This window comes from Ostrea edulis, chromosome 1, assembly GCF_947568905.1.
Source record: "Ostrea edulis chromosome 1, xbOstEdul1.1, whole genome shotgun sequence".
Lineage (NCBI taxonomy): Eukaryota > Metazoa > Mollusca > Bivalvia > Ostreida > Ostreidae > Ostrea > Ostrea edulis.
In genome coordinates this window covers 2,140,958-2,164,559 of record NC_079164.1, presented here as the reverse complement: position 1 = coordinate 2,164,559, position 23,602 = coordinate 2,140,958, and the positions used below count along the sequence as shown (strand labels likewise).

General features: G+C 35.7%; 1 protein-coding gene and 1 long non-coding RNA gene across 2 annotated transcripts in view; one reads left to right on the top strand and one right to left on the bottom strand.

Moving 5' to 3' along the window:
• Positions 1-5,853, top strand: part of LOC130050471 (uncharacterized) — a 9,422-nt gene extending 3,569 nt beyond the window's left edge. The window contains exon 3 of the long non-coding RNA XR_008798909.1: positions 5,778-5,853. This is a non-coding gene — a long non-coding RNA (uncharacterized LOC130050471). The remainder of the gene's footprint in view (positions 1-5,777) is intronic.
• LOC125664464 (trafficking protein particle complex subunit 11-like) overlaps positions 1-23,517 on the bottom strand; it is a 31,316-nt gene extending 7,799 nt beyond the window's left edge. The window contains exons 1-20 of the mRNA XM_056150655.1: positions 23,420-23,517; positions 22,763-22,982; positions 22,466-22,635; positions 21,229-21,414; positions 20,026-20,199; positions 19,579-19,675; positions 17,195-17,328; positions 15,176-15,317; positions 14,288-14,378; positions 13,887-13,966; positions 13,404-13,482; positions 13,121-13,175; positions 11,902-12,047; positions 8,945-9,006; positions 8,348-8,474; positions 5,803-5,875; positions 5,075-5,291; positions 3,899-4,080; positions 1,875-2,000; positions 1,583-1,635 (exon numbers count right to left, since the gene is read on the bottom strand). Coding sequence (XP_056006630.1) covers positions 1,583-1,635; positions 1,875-2,000; positions 3,899-4,080; positions 5,075-5,291; positions 5,803-5,875; positions 8,348-8,474; positions 8,945-9,006; positions 11,902-12,047; positions 13,121-13,175; positions 13,404-13,482; positions 13,887-13,966; positions 14,288-14,378; positions 15,176-15,317; positions 17,195-17,328; positions 19,579-19,675; positions 20,026-20,199; positions 21,229-21,414; positions 22,466-22,635; positions 22,763-22,966 — 2,398 coding nt within the window. The 5' untranslated portion in view covers positions 22,967-22,982; positions 23,420-23,517. The remainder of the gene's footprint in view (positions 1-1,582; positions 1,636-1,874; positions 2,001-3,898; positions 4,081-5,074; positions 5,292-5,802; positions 5,876-8,347; positions 8,475-8,944; positions 9,007-11,901; positions 12,048-13,120; positions 13,176-13,403; positions 13,483-13,886; positions 13,967-14,287; positions 14,379-15,175; positions 15,318-17,194; positions 17,329-19,578; positions 19,676-20,025; positions 20,200-21,228; positions 21,415-22,465; positions 22,636-22,762; positions 22,983-23,419) is intronic.
• Between the last annotated feature and the right edge of the window lie 85 nt (positions 23,518-23,602).

The following is a 23,602-nucleotide window of genomic DNA, read 5'->3' as shown; positions in this document are numbered from 1 at the left end:
CAACAATTCACATTGTAACTACAGTGAAACCTGTCTATCCGACATTTTATAGTACAGTGAAACCTGGCTAATCCGACATTTCATAGTACAGAGAAATTTGCCTAATCTGACATTTCTTAGTACAGAGAAACCTGACTATTAATCCAACATTTCTTAGTACAGTGAAACCTGTCTAATCCAACATTTCATACTACAGTCAACCCTGTAAAATCCGACATTTCATAGTACAGTGAAAGCTGACTAATTGAACATTTCAATGTACAGAGAAATCTGTCTAATCTAACATTTCTTAGTACAATGAAACCTGTCTAATCTGACATTTTTTAGTACAGTGAAACCTGTCTATCTGACATGCATTGGAAGACAATTTATTTGTCAGAATACAGTGTGTCTGAATAAACAGTGTAAACACAATAAAAACATGAAATTGAGAATGTAAATATGGGTCGGAATGCCCAGGAAAATGGATTATACAAGTGTTAGATTAAACAGTTTTCTCTGTTCTAAGCAAAGTCACTGTGAATTGTTTGCAGTACATAACTGGTAAAAAGATTTAAGAGTGTCTACATATAGTACAGTTAAATTCACTTATAATAAAGTCATATTTATTCCCCTATGAGAGGAAAATAATGAAAATGTTATTGGATATAACGAAGGTTGGTTATAACGAACTATAGCACTGCCCTGGAGGTTCATTATAACCATGTTTTACTGTACAATGAAGTTTGGTTATAATGAACTGTTTTTTGCTGACCCTGGAGGTTCGTTATAACGGTGTTTTACTATATAATGAAGTTTGGTTATAATGAACTGTTTTTTGCTGGCCCTGGAGGTTCACTATAACTGTGTTTTACTGTGTAATGAAGTTTGGTTATAATGAATTGTGTTTGCTGGCCATGGAGGTTCATTGTAATCGTGTTTTACTGAAAAAAAATGAAGTTTGGTTACAATGAGCTGTTTTTCGCTGTCATATCCAATTGTAACATTTTTCATTATTTTCCTTTTTAATATTGGGGAATAAATATTACCTCGCAATAAGCATGAATTTGATATAAAGTGTGTTCATTTTAATATGTTAAAAAAAACAACAACATTCAATTCAGCTGTTTGCTTAAATAAATGCACAAGTACTGTACCTTCATATGTTAAATATTTGTGTATTTAACATGACATAGTGTATGTTGTAGAATGTTGGACACTGGAGTAGAAACATGTAGAAGAAATCAAGCCAGTGTGATTTCCACTGTAGGTTGAACCTAAGATTTGCCCAGTTTTAAATTCACCCACAAAGGACGAGGGCGAAAATGATATAAACCAACTTAAATTCGCATGCGAGAAATAGTTGTCGTGAATAAAAGTCAGCTTACAGTAAACAGAGCCGAGGTGAAATTTCTTGGTATACAGTCACAGAAAACAACAGCACACTGAAATTTCAAAACTTTAATGCTGCCCTTTTTTATGCATGAAGAACTTTAACCCTTGACCTCAGGGGCAGCCTGACTATTGATTGTAGATGACATGTTGCACATTATTGTAGATTATAAAGCAACCCAGCTAATAATTTCCTTCAGAAAGCTCTTACTTGTCTGATCGGCAACATTGCTAGACGTGTCTTCCTTTACGCCAAATGACAACCTACAACAAAAAATGGTAAGTCTACACCTGGTGAATTTATAAAACGCTTCACTTAACAAGAGGTTCAACAGTCACTCGAGTATCAAGCTGTAACACATGTGTATTACACACCAGACATTTCTATTATCACATTTCATGTCCAACACACGTATTACATGTACATGTGTATTACACACCTGACATTACAAATGTTGACCTCTTTATTGTTTACATTCAGTGATAACATGTATATTACATACCTGACATTATGAATTTTGACCTCCTCTTTATTGTTTACATTCAGCGATAAGCAGTAGAACTCATTCAACAGACATGGTGACTGATGAATTAGGTCAAGGTCAACCATAGCAGTCCTTGGCAAAACCCTAAAATACAAGAAGTGAGTTGTTTAAGATCATTGATATTACACATGTATATAATACTGCAATGTTACATACAGCATAATAGAAAACGAAGACTTAATATTATATAGATTGATTTATGAAATGGGTATAAGGGCTATAGTTATTTTTATCATACTTTCATGTAAAATACTCGAATCTCATTGGTCGAGAAGCATTCGAAAAAACCCATAAGATTTCCCTCTGAGAATAGAAAGCATACGCTCCAGGGTGATAGTATCTAGCAACAGGTAACATTACTTGACAATGGGTATATTATAAAAAATTATCACATGCGTCAAATTTATGCAATTGCGGTTCACTGTGGTTTGTTAGATGACATCGTTTGTAATAAACCCTAATACACACATTGATATACAAAACATCGCATGATCGATCAAATGTCAACAGATGAAGTTTTTTTTGCTTTGCTGTTTATATATAACATTCAGTATGATAAAATATTAAAGATTCAATAACTGTTTTACTACACCAAAAACAAAATTATTTTTTCTATTAAATTCACATAACTTCAGATACATATAATTCAAATCATTTCTTTTATTTGACGTAACTATGCTTTTAAAATCCATGAATCTTTGTTATGAAGATTATTTTATTGAAATTTATAAGCTTCGATGCTGACGAGCCAGGGCTGGTCCATTATCTGTGCACATTTTCTGATGCTAACAATGAGCCAGGGCCGGTCCATTATCTGTGCACATTTTCTGATGCTGGCGATGAGCCAGGGATGGTCCATTATCTGTGCACATTTTCTGATGCTGGCGATGAGCCAGGGACGGTCCATTATCTGTGCACATTTTCTGATGCTGGCGATGAGCCAGGGACGGTCCATTATCTGTACACATTTTCTGATGCTGGCGATGAGCCAGGGCCGGTCCATCATCTGTGCACATTTTCTGATGTCATTAGCTACCTGTTAGTTATTTCATGACCTTCAAAAAATGTCAAATTTTGTAGACTGAGGCATAAACAAGAGTACCACACAGTACATAATACGCTAGTCATTACATATCTAGTCATTTCATATTTAGGTGTCAGCTGTAACAACTCTAATTTTCCAATCGATTGTGACGTTTTTCTAAGCCTGCTTTTGTTTACTTCAGTACTTCATCTGGTTTTGGATTGTACTCACTGCAGTACTTCATCTGCTTTTGGGTTTTCCTTACTGCAGCACTTCGGTACTTTATCTGGTTTTGGATTGTACTTACTGCAGTACTTAGGTATTTTATCTGGTTTTGGATTGTACTCACTGCAGTACTTAGGTACTTTATCTGGTTTTGGATTGTACTTACTGCAGTACTTAGGTACTTTATCTGGTTTTGTATTGTACTTACTGCAGTACTTAGGTACTTTATCTGGCTTTGGATTATACTCACTGCAGTACTTAGGTACTTTATCTGGCTTTGGATTATACTCACTGCAGTACTTAGGTACTTTATCTGGTTTTGTATTGTACTTACTGCAGTACTTAGGTACTTTATCTGGCTTTGGATTGTACTCACTGCAGTACTTAGGTACTTTATCTGGCTTTGGATTATACTCACTGCAGTACTTAGGTATTTTATCTGGTTTTGGATTGTACTCACTGCAGTACTTAGGTACTTTATCTGGTTTTGGATTGTACTCACTGCAGTACTTAGGTACTTTATCTGGTTTTGGATTGTACTCACTGCAGTACTTAGGTACTTTATCTGGTTTTGGATTGTACTCACTGCAGTACTTAGGTACTTTATCTGGTTTTGGATTGTACTCACTGCAGTACTTAGGTACTTTATCTGGTTTTGGATTGTACTCACTGCAGTACTTAGGTACTTTATCTGGTTTTGTATTGTACTTACTGCAGTACTTCGGTTCTTTACCTGGTTTTGGACCGCACTCCCACACTGTCCCAGTGTATATCCCCCGTCGCCTTCACGGGGGGTCTGCTCGTCACCGGGGGTGAGGTAAATGGAGTGACTAATGCATCCCCTCCCCCTCCCATCCACCTTAGCAGGGCACACTTCTTTGTCTCTGATCCCAGCTCTAAAACCATGGATGTCACCTACAGAAATAAAAGAGTAGCGTTTACACCGGGGAGTTCAATGTAAATTATATCACTGATGAAATTAAGAAATGAATCTTATAATTCATTTTTTGATGGCGGTATCATATAGAAAATTGCACGGAAAACTTCATCAGTGGGCGTCGCGTATTGATGAAAAAGTTTTCTGTCTTATTTTCCCTATGATACTACCATCAATAAAAGAATTATAAAATTCATATCCTATCATTTAAATCATGTTTTCTTTTTTTAAAAAACATTGTAAAACAAATGGTTTCTCTCATCAAAAAACTTTAATCAACATTTTTGAAATGGTGCATAAGAATATGTGTAGTACTATGAATTAAAACAACGACAGTAAATTCAAAATGGTTGTGCGTTCAGGTCAGGTAGAGTTCCTGAGAAAATTAAATGGATTGGACGTCAAATTAAATGGTGCAATGGTTAAATGATGAATTAACATGAAGGAAGAGGACAAGTGGTGATGCATTCCAGAGTAAAGTGGTCCTGAGTGCTTAGTGCAGATGAACTCCCGAACCAAATTCTAACCAAGAAACCAAACAAATTTTTCATCCAATCAGCATCGTTGTTAAGTCATCACTTTAAATGATTACACAATAAAGAATGAGAAAGCACAACATGGAAATTATCACTGATTTATGTCATCAAAAAATTAATCAATGGCCCCAGAGTTACACCAGTATAAATAGAAAAAAAGCAATATTCTTAAGTTCATACAAGTATTTCTCAACTGGTTTTTCCCCAAAGCAGTGCAACTTGGTCAAAGTGACACTCAAACTGCTTCAGTGTATAATTTCCATAACAAGTTAAATCGAATCAGTAAATTGTAAATAACCGTTAACTACCTTGATCTGGAAATAAATGTACAATATGTATAGTATCTCGATCTGGAAAAACTAATACAATACATAGTATCTAGATTTTGAAAATGTATTGTACCTAAATCTGGGAATAAATATACACTACACAGTACCTCGATCTGAGAGTTGATGTCATCTTTAACAGGTAGAAATGAAAAGGTGTAGAGTTTAGTTTTCCCAGGAACCAGGTACAAGTCTTTGTCGGTGAAATCCCCATCCGACACGGCAGAAATTCCATGTCCATCTACCACCTTGCAGTAGTCATTGTAAATCTGGTTGTTCAGCTGAACGGAAAGTTTAGAAAAACGGATGGGAAACTGACAGTTTGTTCTGTAAAGAGACAAAAAGGATTTAAACACATACAATAATTGAATTACAGATGGCGAGTATTTTAAAGGGCAGAGCAAGTTATAATGATCCAAACACTGTAGTATAGGAGAAGCAATGTAAGTGAAATTATTTTTGGACCACCCCTCGTAAACTAGGGTGGGTCCCTAATAGTTTTACTGGTCAATATACACATAGTTTTACTGGTCAATATACACATAGTCTTACTGGTCAATATACACATAGTTTTACTGGTCAATTTACACATAGTTTTGGTATTTGGAGTGATTTAATTCATTTACATGTACTTTAGTAATTCATTCAGTTTGTTCATTGAGAAATAAAATCAGTGTTTTCTTGTTAGAAAATTCATGTCAATATTTGTTACTCTTCGATTTCATTTACATATGGTTGAAATTATGGTCAGAATTATTTATTAAATGAATGGTAATTATATTACTTTAACTATTTGAATTTTTCTATTTTTAGAAAACAAGTACCAATGAGTATTTACCTAATGTAGATCTGCAGTTCCACTTCCCGGTCAGCAGCGAATGTCTCAGCAGTAAATACCCCCTTACACTCCACTGAAATACAAATGTCACACATTATATCAATATTTCCCTACACTCCACTAAAATACAAAATGTCACTTTATATCATTATTCCATTACACTCCACTGAAATACAAAATGTCACTTTATATCATTATTCCCTTATACTCTACTGAAATACAAAATGTCACTTTATATCATTATTCCATTACACTCCACTGAAATACAAAATGTCACTTTATATCATTATTCCCTTATACTCTACTGAAATACAAAATGTCACTTTATATCATTATTCCATTACACTCCACTGAAATACAAAATTTCACTTTATATCATTATTCCCTTATACTCTACTGAAATACAAAATGTCACTTTATATCAATATTCCATTACACTCCACTAAAATACAAAATGTCACTTTATATCAATATTCCCTTATACTCTACTGAAATACAAAATGTCACTTTATATCAATATTCCATTACACTCCACTAAAATACAAAATGTCACTTTATATCAATATTCCCTTAATCTCCATTAAAATACAAAATGTCACTTTATATCAATATTCCCTTAATCTCCACTAAAATACAAAATGTCACACATTATATCATTATTTCCCTACACTCCACTAAAATACAAAATGTCACTTTATATCAATATTCCATTACACTCCACTGAAATACAAATGTCACTTTATATCAATATTTCATTACACTCTACTGAAATACAAATGTCACTTTATATCATTATTCCCTTATACTCCACTGAAATACAAATGTCACTTTATATCAATATTCCCTGACACTCCACTGAAATACAAATGTCACTTTATATCAATATTCCATTACAATCCACTAAAATACAAATGTCACATATATCAATATTCTCTTACACGCCACTGAAATATAAAATGTCACATTGTATAAATATTTCCTTGCATTTCACTGTAAGGGCTGTTCCAGAAATGATCAAATGGGGGGGGGGGGAGGTCGGGCGGCAAATGATATTTTTTTGTGTGGGTGGTCGTATTTTTTCAGATTTTAATTGGTCCGTGGTTGGACTGTTAAAAAAATATTTATTATGGGTAGTGGGTAGTTTCTATTTTATTTTGTGCCACGCGGGTGTTGAGTTTTCAGAATATTTTTATTGTCGTTCTTGTCGTGTTGGTTACAAAACGTCGGAGGGTAAATTGAAAACGTGCTTTCGAAATGCTGCTTTCGAAATCGGAAATAACATAGAACTATTCGAGTTGTCGCTCTTTGCAGCGCATAACTTTCCATTACGGCACTCTTCAAATTAGAGGCGCGTTTAGTAGGGTCCCTTTGGACGTGATGGTGGCGAACTCTGTTCTGTAGATTATTACAGTTTACAGTGCATCGATTTTGGGAATATTTTGAAACCAATAGGTATTCCGTTTTCTAATAAAAATAGGCAAACCTTAGTTGATTTATACAAGGGTACCGATGCGTTATATTTATCAGTCGGTGTGATGGTGATATAGAGGCCTCCGGGCGAGGGCTCCATTAGAAGACGAACGATTCATGGAAAAACATATCCATACCCATTTCATGATAATAGCATCGTTTGGACTCCCAATCTTTCCAACATTCCCGCCATAGATGCCTTTGATTGTTGATGTGACATCGTTTCTTCAGAACTACTGTGATACAATGTCACACAGGCATTACCGCGTCATTGATTAGAATGTTTGTCCCGAAAACCTCGCGAGATTTGTACCATTTTCATTTTTAAAAATATTTTTGTGGTGGGTCTGGTTAGTTTTTTTTATTATTAGATGGGTCATTGTAAAATGAGTTTATTAATTTGATGGGTCATGGGGTAATTTTTTATTTTTTTTTTATGGGTGCTTGGTATATACAAAAGGTGCCTCCCCCCCCCCCCCCCCCCCCCCCCCCCCCCCCCCCCCCCCCCGACCCCCCCCACCCCCCCATGTATTTATTTCTGGAATAGCCCTAATACAAAATGTCACTGACAACATATCTAAATTTCCAATGTTTTAGCCTTTCATATCTTTACAGGTTGTAAATGGTAGCCATTTCCTCATGAATGTGATGCCGTTGTGAACAACATGGCGTATGAATCTTGATAAATAATGATAGTCCGTCTGTTTCAACGACTGGAAATTCTGACAGATAGTGCGTCTATTTTAACGATTGGAAATTCTGACAGATAGTCTGTCTGCTTGAACGACTGAAAATTCTGGCAGACAGTCTGTCTGTTTTTAACGGCTGAAAATTCTGGCAGATAGAAATGAAAGTAGAATGTACACAGGAAAAATAAATTTCACTTTGAAGTTCGAAAATACAGGAGGTTCTGAACTGCAAAGTTTTATGCTGGCATACATTTCATGAAGCGCTTATACATGAAGCTTTCATAGAGTATACCTCCATGTATCGTTGCTGTTCATACCCTTAAAAAATGAAATTTATTTCTTCAATGAAAAAAAATTATAGTACGATTTGTTATCATCATGCTTACCAAATGGTACAATGGTCTGAACGTCCATAGTGAAGACACACGGTGACTCAGATGACGTCTGCCACAAACGACGAGCATTCTCAACACATCCCGAGTCTAAGCCTGGCTCCGGCTCTGGTGGGTCATTCTGTTGGGACAGAGAAAATTCTAATTAATTTGAAATGTCATATTAAAGACCAATGTTAAAAGACTGCCATTGAGATACACATTTTATCGAATTTTCGCTCAAACAAAACACCGGCACAAGAAGTATTTTCTTAAATTTGCTATTTTACAATGCCTATGTACTGTTTTCTGATTTTTTTAAATTTAAAAGCTGGTCATCAATTATCCAACATGTAGCTTTATAGATATTAAATTTGCTTTATCATTCATTTTACATATTTGTCATTATCCTAGCATTAAAAATACAGTTGAAGTTTGGTATCTCGAACATTGATATCTTGAATTCCAAGGAAATGTCAAAGTGAGTCCCAACTACATTCTCTTTAAGCATTTTAACCTCAATATCTCAAACTTTGAGTTATCTCAAAGTTTTTTCTCAGTACCATCAAATTCGAAATAACGATGTTTGACTGCAATTGTTTTCATTCTTACTGTCAACACTCGGGTCAGGTTCATCTGGATTCTCGTCTTCTCTTCCTCACTCAGTCGGACATCTAGCCCGAGTTAAAGGTAACGTACGGAAAGAAAACTATAATCTAATGAATCCAATAACAGAAATGCTACATCAATTTCAAATTGACCTTTCCCTAAATACTGTATACAGGCTGGGTTATATTCACCCCAATGAAGATGTTATTTTGGCCTTTTTACTCTTGCAGACAGTTTTGCCCCATTTTAAATTCGCCCGAAAAAAGTTGTATTTAAAGAATTAATTTTGTCAAATTTTAATTCAATCAGTCTTAAATTCGCCCACTGACAACGAAGGTGAAACGGGTGACAATAAAACAGGGGCGAATATATCCCTGTATACCGTAGTCCTTTTCAACTCCTTCACAAATTAAACCTGCAACTCGACTGACAGTTTTAGCTCTGCAATACCTGTGTAACATTTAGAACTCTATCAGTCCACAGGTTCCACTTAAAGATACAGTCAAACCTGTATTAAGAGACCGTCCAACGGAGAATGGAAAAAAGGTCACATATGACAGGTGGTCTCTTAATACAGGTTGCCTACTTTCCGCAGTTAATGAATAAAATCTCGCAAATAATTTGTACAATGGAGAAAATGACTACATCTATTTGGAATTTATCATTAAGAATATCAAGTATGGTTTTAATAGTTGTAAAATAAAATTAAATACACTGTAGTTAAAAATCTAGAATACAATGGGTTGTATCATAAATTTTTATTCATTAAAAATTACATTTAATCTGTTTAGGAATGATAAATTTTCTAAAACTTATACTTTGTTGTAAAGGGTATTTATGTATAGCCTACTTGTACAGTGTAACTACAAAATGCAATGCTTGTGGTAAGAAAGCAAATGGTGAAGTGTTGCGTGTCCTTTTGTACAATACATGCTGGAAAAATGTTATTCAATTTGAGAAACATTAAATAAATCACAATATCCATTGTACATGCACAGCAAATCTTTTAAGCTTAGAACTAATGCAGGCAATTTTCTTGAACTCGGACATGTCAAATACTCGGGACATGTCGAAGTGAGCCGCTAGTTCTGGTCATTATTCTGGAATCCTCGAGTATCTCATGCAGGAAAACTGCGAATACTCCGTTTAAATTTTCAGTCCTAAGCACAATATTTACCTGCTTTATATCGCAATCGGGCAGGTGTTTTACTCTGTTGAACATAATGGTATAACAAGTGGTAGATTTTCATTTCCAATCTAGCCTACCCAGCACTTCTTAAAGTTTGTCGAAATTCACACCTTCAAATACACCGGCCTTGATTTCCTGATCCTTGATTTTATTAAACAAACAACAACTCGGGTTTTATTAATTAACCACACACGACACTGAATGTTGACAGCTTGGGTATAATAATTTATTCAGAGGGCCGACTAAACACGATCATAGCCAAACTGTACATATTAAAACGAAAGTGTTAGCGGCGATAATTCCCAGAATAGTCGCGCGTTTGAAAACAAAAGTGTTAGGGGCGATAATTCCCAGAATAGTCGGCTCAACCGAAATCGAAAGTAGTAATCACATTGTAATCGAAAAATGTACAGTCGTTAAATAGAGGTAAAATTTCGTTAAAATACACGAAAAGGTTGTAAAAATCATGGTCGTTGGTTGCGTCAGACAGGTGGTCGTTTAATACAGGTACAAAATATAGAGTAACGTCTTCGGGGGAACTTTTTATGGTCACATACGACAGTGAGTCGCTTAATACAGTGGGTTGCTATGGCAGTTTTGACTGTACATTTAAATGCCCCACCATTTCTAGACAGACTGATTATCCGACCACAGATTATACTTAAGGATACAGGGCCCCGCCATTTCTACACAGACTGTCAGTCTACAGATTATACTTAAGGATACAGGGCCCCGCCATTTCTACACAGACTGTCAGTCTACAGATTATACTTAAGGATACAGGGCCCCGCCATTTCTACACAGACTGTCAGTCTACAGATTATACTTAAGGATACAGGGCCCCGCCATTTCTAGACAGACTGTCAGTCTACAGATTATACTTAAGGATACAGGGCCCCGCCATTTCTAGACAGACTGTCAGTCTACAGATTATACTTAAGGATACAGGGCCCCGCCATTTCTACACAGACTGTCAGTCTACAGATTATACTTAAGGATACAAGGCCCCGCCATTTCTAGACAGACTGTCAGTCTACAGATTATACTTAAGGATACAGGGCCCCGCCATTTCTAGACAGACTGTCAGTCTACAGATTATACTTAAGGATACAGGGCCCCGCCATTTCTACACAGACTGTCAGTCTACAGATTATACTTAAGGATACAAGGCCCCGCCATTTCTAGACAGACTGTCAGCCTACAGATTATACTTAAGGATACAGGGCCCCGCCATTTCTACACAGACTGTCAGTCTACAGATTATACTTAAGGATACAAGGCCCCGCCATTTCTAGACAGACTGTCAGCCTACAGATTATACTTAAGGATACAGGGCCCCGCCATTTCTACACAGACTGTCAGTCTACAGATTATACTTAAGGATACAGGGCCCCGCCATTTCTAGACAGACTGTCAGTCTACAGATTATACTTAAGGATACAAGGCCCCGCCATTTCTAGACAGACTGTCAGTCTACAGATTATACTTAAGGATACAAGGCCCCGCCATTTCTAGACAGACTGTCAGTCTACAGATTATACTTAAGGATACAAGGCCCCGCCATTTCTAGACAGACTGTCAGTCTACAGATTATACTTAAGGATACAAGGCCCCGCCATTTCTAGACAGACTGTCAGTCTACAGATTATACTTAAGGATACAGGGCCCCGCCATTTCTAGACAGACTGTCAGTCTACAGATTATACTTATGGATACAGGGCCCCGCCATTTCTAGACAGACTGTCAGTCTACAGATTATACTTAAGGATACAGGGCCCAGCCATTTCTAGACAGACTGACACGTAGTCCTGGAGTTTAGCGGTCAGATAGGCACACTTCAGGGAGGTGTCCAAGATTGAGGTTAGGAGTGGCCACCAGCGCTCCCCACGGTAGTCCCATGTCACCTTGTTCAACAACCTTCATAAAATAAAAACAATAAATTCATCTTGTTCAACGACTTACTTCAAATTACATCAGCATCTTCCTATTATAAACTGAGTAATTCTCTTTGAGTTAAACACTGTTCGATGTAATTCCTATTGAGATTTTTATAAGCACTTAGTTGCATTGTAGTCTGTGCAAATTATCTTCCTTCCACAGCTTACAATAGTATTTATAAATTTATCTCACTGAGTTACTTTCCCTGCATAACTCACACAAGAGACTATTCACTTATCTCACTGTGAGCTCCCTGCTCGACTTACACGAGTTACTTAGTGTGAGTTACTTATAAATATATCTCAGTGTGTTACTTATAAATTTATCTCAGTGTGAGTTACTTATAAATCTATCTCAGTGTGAGTTACTTATCAATCTATCTCAGTGTGAGTTACTTATAAATCTATCTCAGTGCGAGTTACTTATAAATCTATCTCAGTGTGAGTTACTTATAAATTTATCTCAGTGTGAGTTACTTATAAATATATCTCAGTGCGAGTTACTTACAAATCTATCTCAGTGTGTTACTTACAAATTTATCTCATTGAGTTACTTATAAATCTATCTCAGTGTGAGTTACTGTTCCTAGCACAAATTATCTTAGAGCTTTATTTCTGTTCATGCATATTACTTTCTTTTCATGACTTACATACATTGTAAATTACTTTCTTTTCATGACGTACATACATTGTAAATTACTTTCTTTTCATGACTTACATACATTGTAAATTACTCTCTTTTCATGACTTACATGTACATGCATTGTAAATTACTTTCTTTTCATGACTTACATACATTGTAAATTACTTTCTTTTCATGACTTACATGTACATGCATTGTAAATTACTTTCTTTTCATGACTTACATACATTGTAAATTACTTTCTTTTCATGACTTACATGTACATGCATTGTAAATTACTTTCTTTTCATGACTTACATACTGTACATTGTAAATTACTTTCTTTTCATGACTTACATACATTGTAAATTACTTTCTTTTCATGACTTATATATGTTGTAATACATACAAGTTATTTTTGTGAAACTTACATGAGAGCCTTATTGTAATCCTTGGCATGATAATACTCTTCCCCCATTTGAACCACTGAAAATCAAATCATATTTTTTAAAAGAATTTTTTTTTTTTAAAAACTGCAGTCTAAACAAAGCACATGCATCAAACACAGACCGTGTTTTAAAAAATCTGAAAAGAAATTCATCAGTAGATCTTTCACAAAATGTCCTTTCTCTTACAGTACTTTAAACAAACAAACATACGGTAAAACATGGTTTTTTGCTTCTTTTTTAAAAATAAAAATAAAATGCTACTTACTTAGGTATCGCTTCATTCGGGGAGACTTGTACTTTTTGAACTGTGCCACTGCATTGCTGAGTAACGGAATCGTCAGCCACTGAATAACAGAAACTTCTATTCAATAAAATCCACTGTCTGATCTTAGATATCACTGCCACTGTATTGAATTTTATGGTCATAATAGCAATCTAACTTATACAAGCTATTACTGGGTCTAATGTTGTCTGATGTGTTTCATACTAATCATTAGGCCGTTCTTGGGACACTGATTTTGACTGCGGATTACTCTGTTTACCTGATGGAAATCTAGGGCTCACGGCGGGTGTGACAGGGGATGCTTACACCTCTGGTATGTCCAGGGGTCCGTGTTTGCCTTACTCTAATTTTGTAATCTTTATAGGATTTATGAGATTGATCGCTGTTCTATATCTTCACCTGTTCGTATATGTAGAAAACCAAGACTTGTTCCCTATCAAAACCTCTTCCTCGTCTGTTACTTACCGAGTGGTCTACTTTGACTTCCAAACTCTGGAGTGCAAGAATTCCTTCCTTTTCTTTCTGAATGTCTGGAGGCTCAATGCCTAAAATACAAACAACACACTGTCAAACAAAAACCACACTGTTAAGAATGACCACATCTTGCACTGTAAGAATGACCTATCAGTTGACAATCACAAAAGGATTAGGCAAATATTTCTTAACTTTTTTATAAGCTCCTAATGTCCCTCAATTACAAAACAAAGCCCAGACACAAAGTGGGATAGATGAAGATGGAGAGGTAGAAAATTGGGACACCAACACTTAAAGATTGAAATATATGTTGTCCCAATAAAAGCAATGATTCAACACTTAAAGATTGAAATATATGTTGTCCCAATAAAAGCAATGATTTGCTGTTTTACTTTGATGACCCTGTCTCCAAGGTCGCTGTCCATAGAAGTCCAGGTGATTAAGGCTTTCCAGGGGGTCGGGCTGAAACACCTGGGTCAAGGGCTACAACAGAAATAAGGACAATTCAATAATGAAAAGATCCGAGGACATTATCAGGATGTTTCACGACAACACTCAAAGGGACTCGAGTTTACATCACGACAACACTCAAAGGGACTCGAGTTTACATCACGACAACACTCAAAGGGACTCGAGTTTACATCACGACAACACTCAAAGGGACTCGAGTTTACATTTTGTGGCACATGTTATGTGTAATACAGTATTTACTGATATATTTACATTTTGTGGCACATGTTATGTGTAATACAGTATTTACTGATATATTCTATAATGTTATGTGTAATACAGTATTTACTGATATATTCTATAATGTTATGTGTAATACAGTATTTACTGATATATTCTATAATGTTATGTGTAATACAGTATTTACTGATCTATTCTATAATGTTATGTGTAATACAATATCTATTTCTATACCATCATTCATTATTTTAGATTTCCAGAAAAATTCATATCAAGATTGAGATTTGAAGTGCAGTAAAAAATGGATATCGTGAACCTTCAGTTTGTCTTAACCAAACTTTGATGTATCCAGTAATTTTTTGTTATTTTCCTTACAGAGACCCCGACACAGCTGTGATTTATAATTTATCTTACAGAGACCCCCGACACAGCTGTGATTTATAATTTACCTTACACAGACCCCGACACAGCTGTGTTTTATAATTCACCTTACAGAGGCCCGACACAGCTGTGTTTTATAGACCCCGACACAGCTGTGATTTATAATTTACCTTACAGAGACCCCGACACAGTTGTGATTTATAATTTACCTTACAGAGACCCCGACACAGCTGTTTCCTGTTGATGGAATGGTTGGCCGCCTGTTGATAATAAAACCCGGGATGCTGTGTCTGTATTGCTGTTAATCCTAGCTTAATCGCCTCATCAAAAAGGTCGCCAAACACCTGAAATCTGTAAAAAATCTCGCTTAATTAATCGGCTCATCAAAAAGGTCACCAAACACCTGAAATCTGTAAAAAATCTCGCTTAATTAATTGGCTCATCAAAAAGGTCACCAAACACCTGAAATCTGTAAAAAATCTCGCTTAATTAATCGGCTCATCAAAAAGGTCACCAAACACCTGAAACCTGAAAAAAATCTTGCTTGATTAATTGCCTCATTGAAAACATCGCCAAACACTTGGAATCTGAAAAAAGTCAGACTCACTATACTAAATGTCTAGGTAAATGTTTTTGTCACAATTTGTACAGAGTCGTTTAATTTGTCCCTAATTGTGCGCAATAACCTGTATGAGAGAGTAACTATATTTAGGCGAGAGTGAGGTCACTTGTTTTGTTAAACCAGTTCTATAGGGTGCGTCAGTTCAGCACGAGTCGTCGAGAAGGTGTGTCCTTCAAACAGAGAGAGCTCAAGTTATGTCTGTGTGGTCACATAAATGACCTGTGTGGTCCTAGAACTGTCCTGTGTGGTGGTAACGTTCTGTGTGTTGGTGGTGCCGTTTATTCTGTATGAAAACCTGTGTGGTCATAGAACTGTCCTGTGTGGTGGTGCTATTCTGGGTGTTGATGGTGCAGTTTTTTCTGTGTGAAATCCTGTGTGGCATGACAGTAAGTGTGTTTTGCGATAGTTTACTCTGTGTATATATTCTGTATATGTGCACAATTACATATATTCTTTTCATTAATTCAATGCTGTTATAGAGTTAAGCTGTATTTGCATTGAGTGTGTGAGTTTTGAGTGCTAGTGAGCGTGTAGAACATGAATGGTTTTGTTCGTGTCCTTTCTGTGTTAATCAAGTTATTCCTCGTTTGTGTTTCTTTTTCACATGTCAATGTTCAGTTTGAAGACGAGGAGTTATTCATATCGCGAGTCAAAATTGGGACAGTTTTACCTGTTGTCTAACAACCTCAGATTCAGCATATATCTGTGTTTGAGTTAAATTCAATGTATATTTATTAGGGCTGCAGCGGGTACCCGAAATAACCGAAAACCGCCGGTCGTGTTGTTCGGGTCGGGTTCAGTTCCATTTTTCTGTATTTCGGTTTGGGTTTGATTTTTAAAATAGAATTATTATGTCGTCAAATTCCTCAAAGGTGGCTGTATTTTGATCAATTGTTAAATGATGGCATTGTGGACAAAACTGTAAATAATGACAGTTTATGTAAGATATGTCAGATGCATTGAAAATATGCTACAGGAGCAACAGGTCAATGACAAAACATTGAAAACATGCCATTGGATGGAAACGAGTTGAAGTGACAATGCTGTTTCTAGTACCATGGATATCGAGTCTAAACCTCAGTCCACGTCCCCGAGTAATTATTGTGACAAAATACAATAAAGGTTTTTGATTTTAACTGTATATTAGATTTTTTAGATAGTTATATAGACCTGAACCGAAATACCCAAACACGAAGTAAAAAATTTAGAACTGACCCGATCCGAAAATTTTTGGAACCGTGACAGCCCTAATATTTATATTGGTTCATAACAGTTAAATGCACTTTCTCACATATTTTGGTTTTGTCAGTAACTCAGCTCTAGATTTTTATTCTATGTGAGTCGTATGAGAGTACCGTATCATAATGTAAATAAGAAAAATAAATACAAAAAGTTTAACGTAATAAATACAAACTTAAAACGTGATAAATACAAACTTAAAACGCAATAAATACAAACTTAAAACGTAATAAATACAAACTTAAAACATAATAAATACAATAAAAAAATACAAGATAACATAGAATAACAGAAATGAATGCTCAAAACAAAAACCAAGCCTTTACTAAATAAATTATGATAATTGTTTCTGTATTGTTACACTCACTGTTTAGACATCCAAGCACTGTGTTCAAAAGCGAGATCTGGACTCCCCACTCGAGACTTGAAGAAATCTATGTGCTTCCTGAACTGTGCAATGGCATCTAGTGGGGCGGTGTGCTGGAAGGAGAGTCTGCAAATCTGTAAAGATAAAGTATAGCAGGAGAAAACCAAGACTAACAATGGAAGGACGGTCTACAAATCTGTAAAGATAAAGTATAGCAGGAGAAAACCAAGACTAACAATGGAAGGACGGTCTGCATATCTGTTAAGATAAAGTATAGCAGGAGAAAACCAAGACTAACAATGGAAGGACGGTCTGCAAATCTGTAAAGATAAAGTATAGCAGGAGAAAACCAAGACTAACAATGGAAGGACGGTCTGCAAATCTGTAAAGATAAAGTATAGCAGGAGAAAACCAAGACTAACAATGGAAGGACGGTCTGCAAATCTGTAAAGATAAAGTATAGCAGGAGAAAACCAAGATTAACAATGGAAGAACGGTCTGCAAATCTGTAAAGATAAAGTATAGCAGGAGAAAACCAAGATTAACAATGGAAGGACGGTCTGCAAATCTGTAAAGATAAAGTATAGCAGGAGAAAACCAAGATTAACAATGGAAGAACGGTCTGCAAATCTGTAAAGATAAAGTATAGCAGGAGAAAACCAAGACTAACAATGGAAGGACGGTCTGCAAATCTGTAAAGATAAAGTATAGCAGGAGAAAACCAAGATTAACAATGGAAGAACGGTCTGCAAATCTGTAACAATGGAAGGACGGTCTAAAGACGTGATTCATCTTACTCTTCTAAAAGTACCAACATGTACATGTGCAACATCGTCGGTAAACCACGGACGATCGCACCGTTTCTTACCCCCCATGGGACACAACGCTGAAAAATGTGCTCAGAAGTGTGTCTGAGCTGTGTGTTTTGATTGGTAAGGGATAGCAAAACCAAACCGTGCGGTTACCAACTATTTTTAGGAAAGAAAGCTATAATCTTGAATAAGTTTAGATTTAATACAGGCCACCTTTCCGATCGAATATAAAAAAAATTGATAGAAATTTTAAATTAAAGATTGTTTTTATGAAAAACAAATGTCTTCCCAGGTCCCCAAATTGAAAGTGCTCCAAGTGAAACCTCCTCCCCTTAATGTACTGCATGTTATGGAGGAGAAAGCATGTTTAGGAACATAGACATTATGAACTATGATAAGCCATAGAGGTTCACAAACTAATTAACATCCTCCACCCCTCTTAGATCCACTATAACTATTAGGAATATAATTAGATCCTCCTGTCTTGATAATTTGCACATCAGGCTATTAGACGTTTGTATTCTCTGGAGGAAGGGGAGATACCTCTCGCAGTTATGACTGGAATTTAAGGCTATTCCTTTAAATCCCTGAGTCAAATGCCTGGAATTTAAGGCTATTCCTTTAAATCCCTGATTCAAATGACTGGAATTTAAAGCTATTCATATACATTGTAAATCACTATGAAGCTTTATGCTAGTTTGTGTAATTTTGGACAAATAAAGGCTATAATATTAAATGAAGGAAAAAGAATCAAAAGTGAAGGTTATAAAACTTTTATAAAATCCTTCTCATATTACTCAAATGGAGTACATGCACAAGATTTTTAAACCATGCTTCGGAGCTTGCTCAGAGTTGTACTCAAAACAAACATGGCTAAGTCTAAGTATGAGTACGATAAAAGTTTTATAACTCCAGGTCTGGTCTAGTGATATTGAGGTCAGGTCTAGTAAAATTTTAAGCTATTGGTCCAACTTGTAGTTCTTTTAAAAATTAGTGTTGAGTCCTGACTTAAAACATTCTGTACTAAAAAAGGTTTCGATGGAAGAGACATTTTTCACCCCCATTCCTGACTGTGAAGGGGAGGAGTGTGTAGATGTATATACCTTATAACTGATGAAGCCTGCAATAGTCTTAATCTCTAGTAAGTTTGTGTCAGGCATTCTGAGATACCTTATAACTGATGAAGCCTGCAATAGTCTTAATCTCCAGTGAGTTTGTGTCATGCATTCTGAGATACCTTATAACTGATGAAGCCTGCAATAGTCTTAATCTCCAGTAAGTTTGTGTCATGCATTCTGAGATACCTTATAACTGATGAAGCCTGCAATAGTCTTAATCTCCAGTGAGTTTGTGTCATGCATTCTGAGATACCTTATAACTGATGAAGCCTGCAATAGTCTTAATCTCCAGTAAGTTTGTGTCATGCATTCTGAGATACCTTATAACTGATGAAGCCTGCAATAGTCTTAATCTCCAGTAAGTTTGTGTCATGCATTCTGAGATACCTTATAACTGATGAAGCCTGCAATAGTCTTAATCTCCAGTGAGTTTGTGTCATGCATTCTGAGATACCTTATAACTGATGAAGCCTGCAATAGTCTTAATCTCCAGTAAGTTTGTGTCATGCATTCTGAGATCTAATAGGTGTCCATAGGCCTGTTTGTAATGTCTGCAATAACATAAATCATAAAATTATATGTTACATCATTTACTGTACAATAAAATTAAATGTTACATTATTTACTGTAAAATAAAATTCAATGTTACATCATTTACTGTACTATAAAATCAAAGGACTGAAAGGATTGAAAGGTGTCTCACTTTTATTTACAACTAGTGAAATACATTATGCTTTCTGCAAGATTTCATCATGCGAGGACAGGTAATTAAAAACAATTTTAAATTCTATAATATACGTTATCATTGTTTGATATTTCGACAAAAAAATTATGAAATAGATGTATACACTAATTTGATGATAAATTGCAATTTTTCGTAACTGAACAAATCTCCACTTACTTCAGTGCTGTGTGGCTGTCCTGCTTTAACTCATTGAAGAATGCAATTTTATACTGATGTCTGACGAACAGGAGCTGGTGCGTGGTTTTGTTCAGGAAGTCTCTGTGAGATTTCACTTTACGAGCCTCACCATGGTAATAACTCTGAGCAAGCTCATAAAAGGCATTCTCCAGCCTTCAAAGAAATGGAATAAATGTACACATATAATAATATGAAAAATTATAGGTCCCGTAACTCTGTAACAACAAAACTGATAAATCTGAAAAGTAAAAGGGGTCTTCCTCTTCCTAATACAAGCAATCCTTTTAAATTCTACGAAAATCTTCCCAAGTTATAGTGTGCAATAGAAAACGCTATTATCTTATCAATATTAAAAAAAAAAAAAACCTCCTTAATGAAACAGCCGGTAAATCTGAAAATCAAAAGGGGTTTTCGTCTGCTTAATCCAAATATCATGAACTTTATATAAATCTTCCCAAGGAAATTCAAGTTATGAAAAGTAAAGAAAAATTTAAGTTATAACATGCCATAGAAAAAGCTGTTATTGTGTAGTAGCACATTTTCTATTTTTTACCCGATTGTGTATTCTATAAGACGGTTGGTCTATTTTTAACTGATTCTATACGACGGTCAGTCTATATTTACAGTATCTGATTCTGTACGACGGTCAGTCTATCTTTAACTGATTCTATAAGACGGTCAGTCTATTTTTATCTGATTCTATAAGACGTTCAGTCTATTTTTAACTGATTCTATAAGACATTCAGTCTATTTTTAACTGATTCTATAAGATGTTCAGTCTATTTTTATCTGATTCTATAAAACATTCAGTCTATTTTTAACTGATTCTATAAGACGTTCAGTCTATTTTTAACTGATTCTATAAGACGTTCAGTCTATTTTTAACTGATTCTATAAGACGTTCAGTCTATTTTAACTGATTCTATAAGACGGTCAGTTTATTTTTAACTGATTCTATAAGACGTTCAGTTTATTTTTAACTGATTCTATAAGACGTTCAGTTTATTTTTAACTGATTCTATAAGACGGTCAGTATGTGTGAGCACATTTTCTATTTTTACCTGATTGTGTATTTTATCAAACGGTCAGTCTATATTTTTATCTAATTCTATAGGATGGTCAGTCTATTTTATCTGATTCTTTAATATGGTCAGTATGTGCAAGCATATTTTCTATCTTTACCTTATTGTGTATCCTATCAGATGGTCTGTGTGTGGTAACACATACAGCTGCTTGGCTGACAAATCACAGGCACTACACAGGGATGCTGCTCGCTCAGCCGCGACCATGTCCTCCCCAGGTGGGAGGGGAGCATTCTTTTGGATCAGGACCACTGCCACCTTAGTCCCTCGGCCCTGTAAACTGTTCCTGTAAATAGTCAAACTTTCTTATTTATTTCCTGTGTACAACAGTGTGATAACAAAAGCAGTATTTTTTTGCCATGACAAAGCATAGTACTACATGTGTGTGCTGTTTATTTACATGCACATAGTCATAGACTGACAATTCATGGGTTTCTTTGACGGGACAAACTATTGTAAACTGTTTATTGGCATGAGAAATGTTTTCCAAAGTTTGTAAAAACCTCATTGTTGCAAATCACTTTCACTATGAAGCAGTTCTTTAATGCCTCTCTCGTTTGTTAAAAATTATCTTGGGTCATGAAAATCAGTCGCTGTGAACCAGTTTAATAAATCACAAAATATAGTATATATATCTTTGTCGTGAATGAAAGTTTGTTTACAGTACTTAACATGTAAGTTTTCAACAGGTTTACATAAATGAAGGTAAAATTTCTACCTAACTTAACAGAAAAAATCAGGAATAAAATGCACCCCTCACTATATTAAAGTAATAATTTCAGTTTAATTAAAATTACATTGTACTTGTAAGTTTGTGCCCCCATCATGCAGTCTATGTCTATTTGTATCAATGTGGATATTGGTGACTTGGGTCATAGCACCGAGACAAGCTCTTCTTTGATCTCATCCTCACTTTTCACTACATGTTTCTTTAAACCTATAAACCTGAGACACAGATCAAAAGTTAAATTACCTCAGTTTTATGACCTTATGACCCCAAAGCAAAGACTTCTCCCGGTAATTATCTGAGAATCTCACACCCTCCACAGACTACCTGTGCCTTTTAACACAGTATAGAGTTCTGAGGCCACAAAACTTGGTGAAAGTCAATTTTTGATCAAAGTCTCACTTTTCCACTATACGTTTCTTTTATGATTGTGAAACTGAGATTAAACGTGAGCTTGTCCAAGTTTTATGACCCGGAGCCAGGTTTCTAGAGCATCTTCCCAAGTCAAGGGATACACTCCATTTCAAAAATGCATTAGAGGAATTTAGAGCAGATCAGAAACCCTTGATTTGGGAGGATGCTTTCTAGAGTGTCATTTCTCAATCATTACCTGACAATCTCCACTCTGGTCGCACACTCCATCTGCTTCTCCTTCCACAGGGGCTCATCCCAGTCAAGGTCAAAGAAGACAACCACAACAGCAGGAACTAAGGTCAGGTGCTTGTTCATCCAGCCGGTCTTCAGTATCCCCTTTGGTATGTACCACTCATATGACTGTCTCTGCAAAAGTAGTTATTCTATAATCAATTTCTAATCAATGGCAGATTACGTCCATGACTCAGAAAAAGAGGCTCTTAACAGCCAATCAAAAGCCGTGATGGAGTTAAAAGTAAGTTAAAATTCAGACCTTGTTTGTCCTACATTTTGGATACTCGTGATCCCCTGGGAACACTTTGAACTGCAGTGGCACGCGATCCGGTCTACGATTATTGTAAAACGAGTCCCAAATCAACTTGTGTATGGCATTGTATGTGACATCCAGCCCAGTCAACCCTACAAGTCCTGTGGGCCGGCGCTGGAGCTCAGTAGGAAGTTCACTCGCCCATGACATGGCTAAATAGATGATCCTATATCACAAATAGTAAAAGAAATGGATACAGATGACAAAATCAATCCCAATCTGAAATTGAAAACACAGCATATTACAAATACACACAAACACATTTACACAAGTTAAAACCCTTAAGATGACCTGCAAGTTTGGCAAACACAAATCAATCATACAAAAATTTTGGAACCGTGACAGCCCTAATGATCATAGTAAAAACCACCTATGGTTTTCGTAGCAAAATGAATATAAATTACAAAACATTCAAATGAAATGTTTAAAACCCCAACCGAGATCACTGAATAGATATAAATTTTAATCAATGCAAGTTTTGCTTAATGGGCGTTTGAAAAACGCCCCCCTTATCACTCTCCAATTATACATAAAAAAGATCGCAATGTTCCATTTGACATGTTATATCAGTAAAAAAATGTTTTTTATGTATTAAGATAGTACCCAATAACAGCGAACTTTCTTCTGTTTCTCTTGATTTATTGATTTTCAGGTTGCAACCATCCTGTCACTTTGACCGGAAGTTAATTTATATTTATACCGAGGCTTGTTATATCGTACAGGAAAATGTTCGGTTTATCTGCTTCCAAATCCAAATTATTTTGCATTTCATACTATCATCTAAAT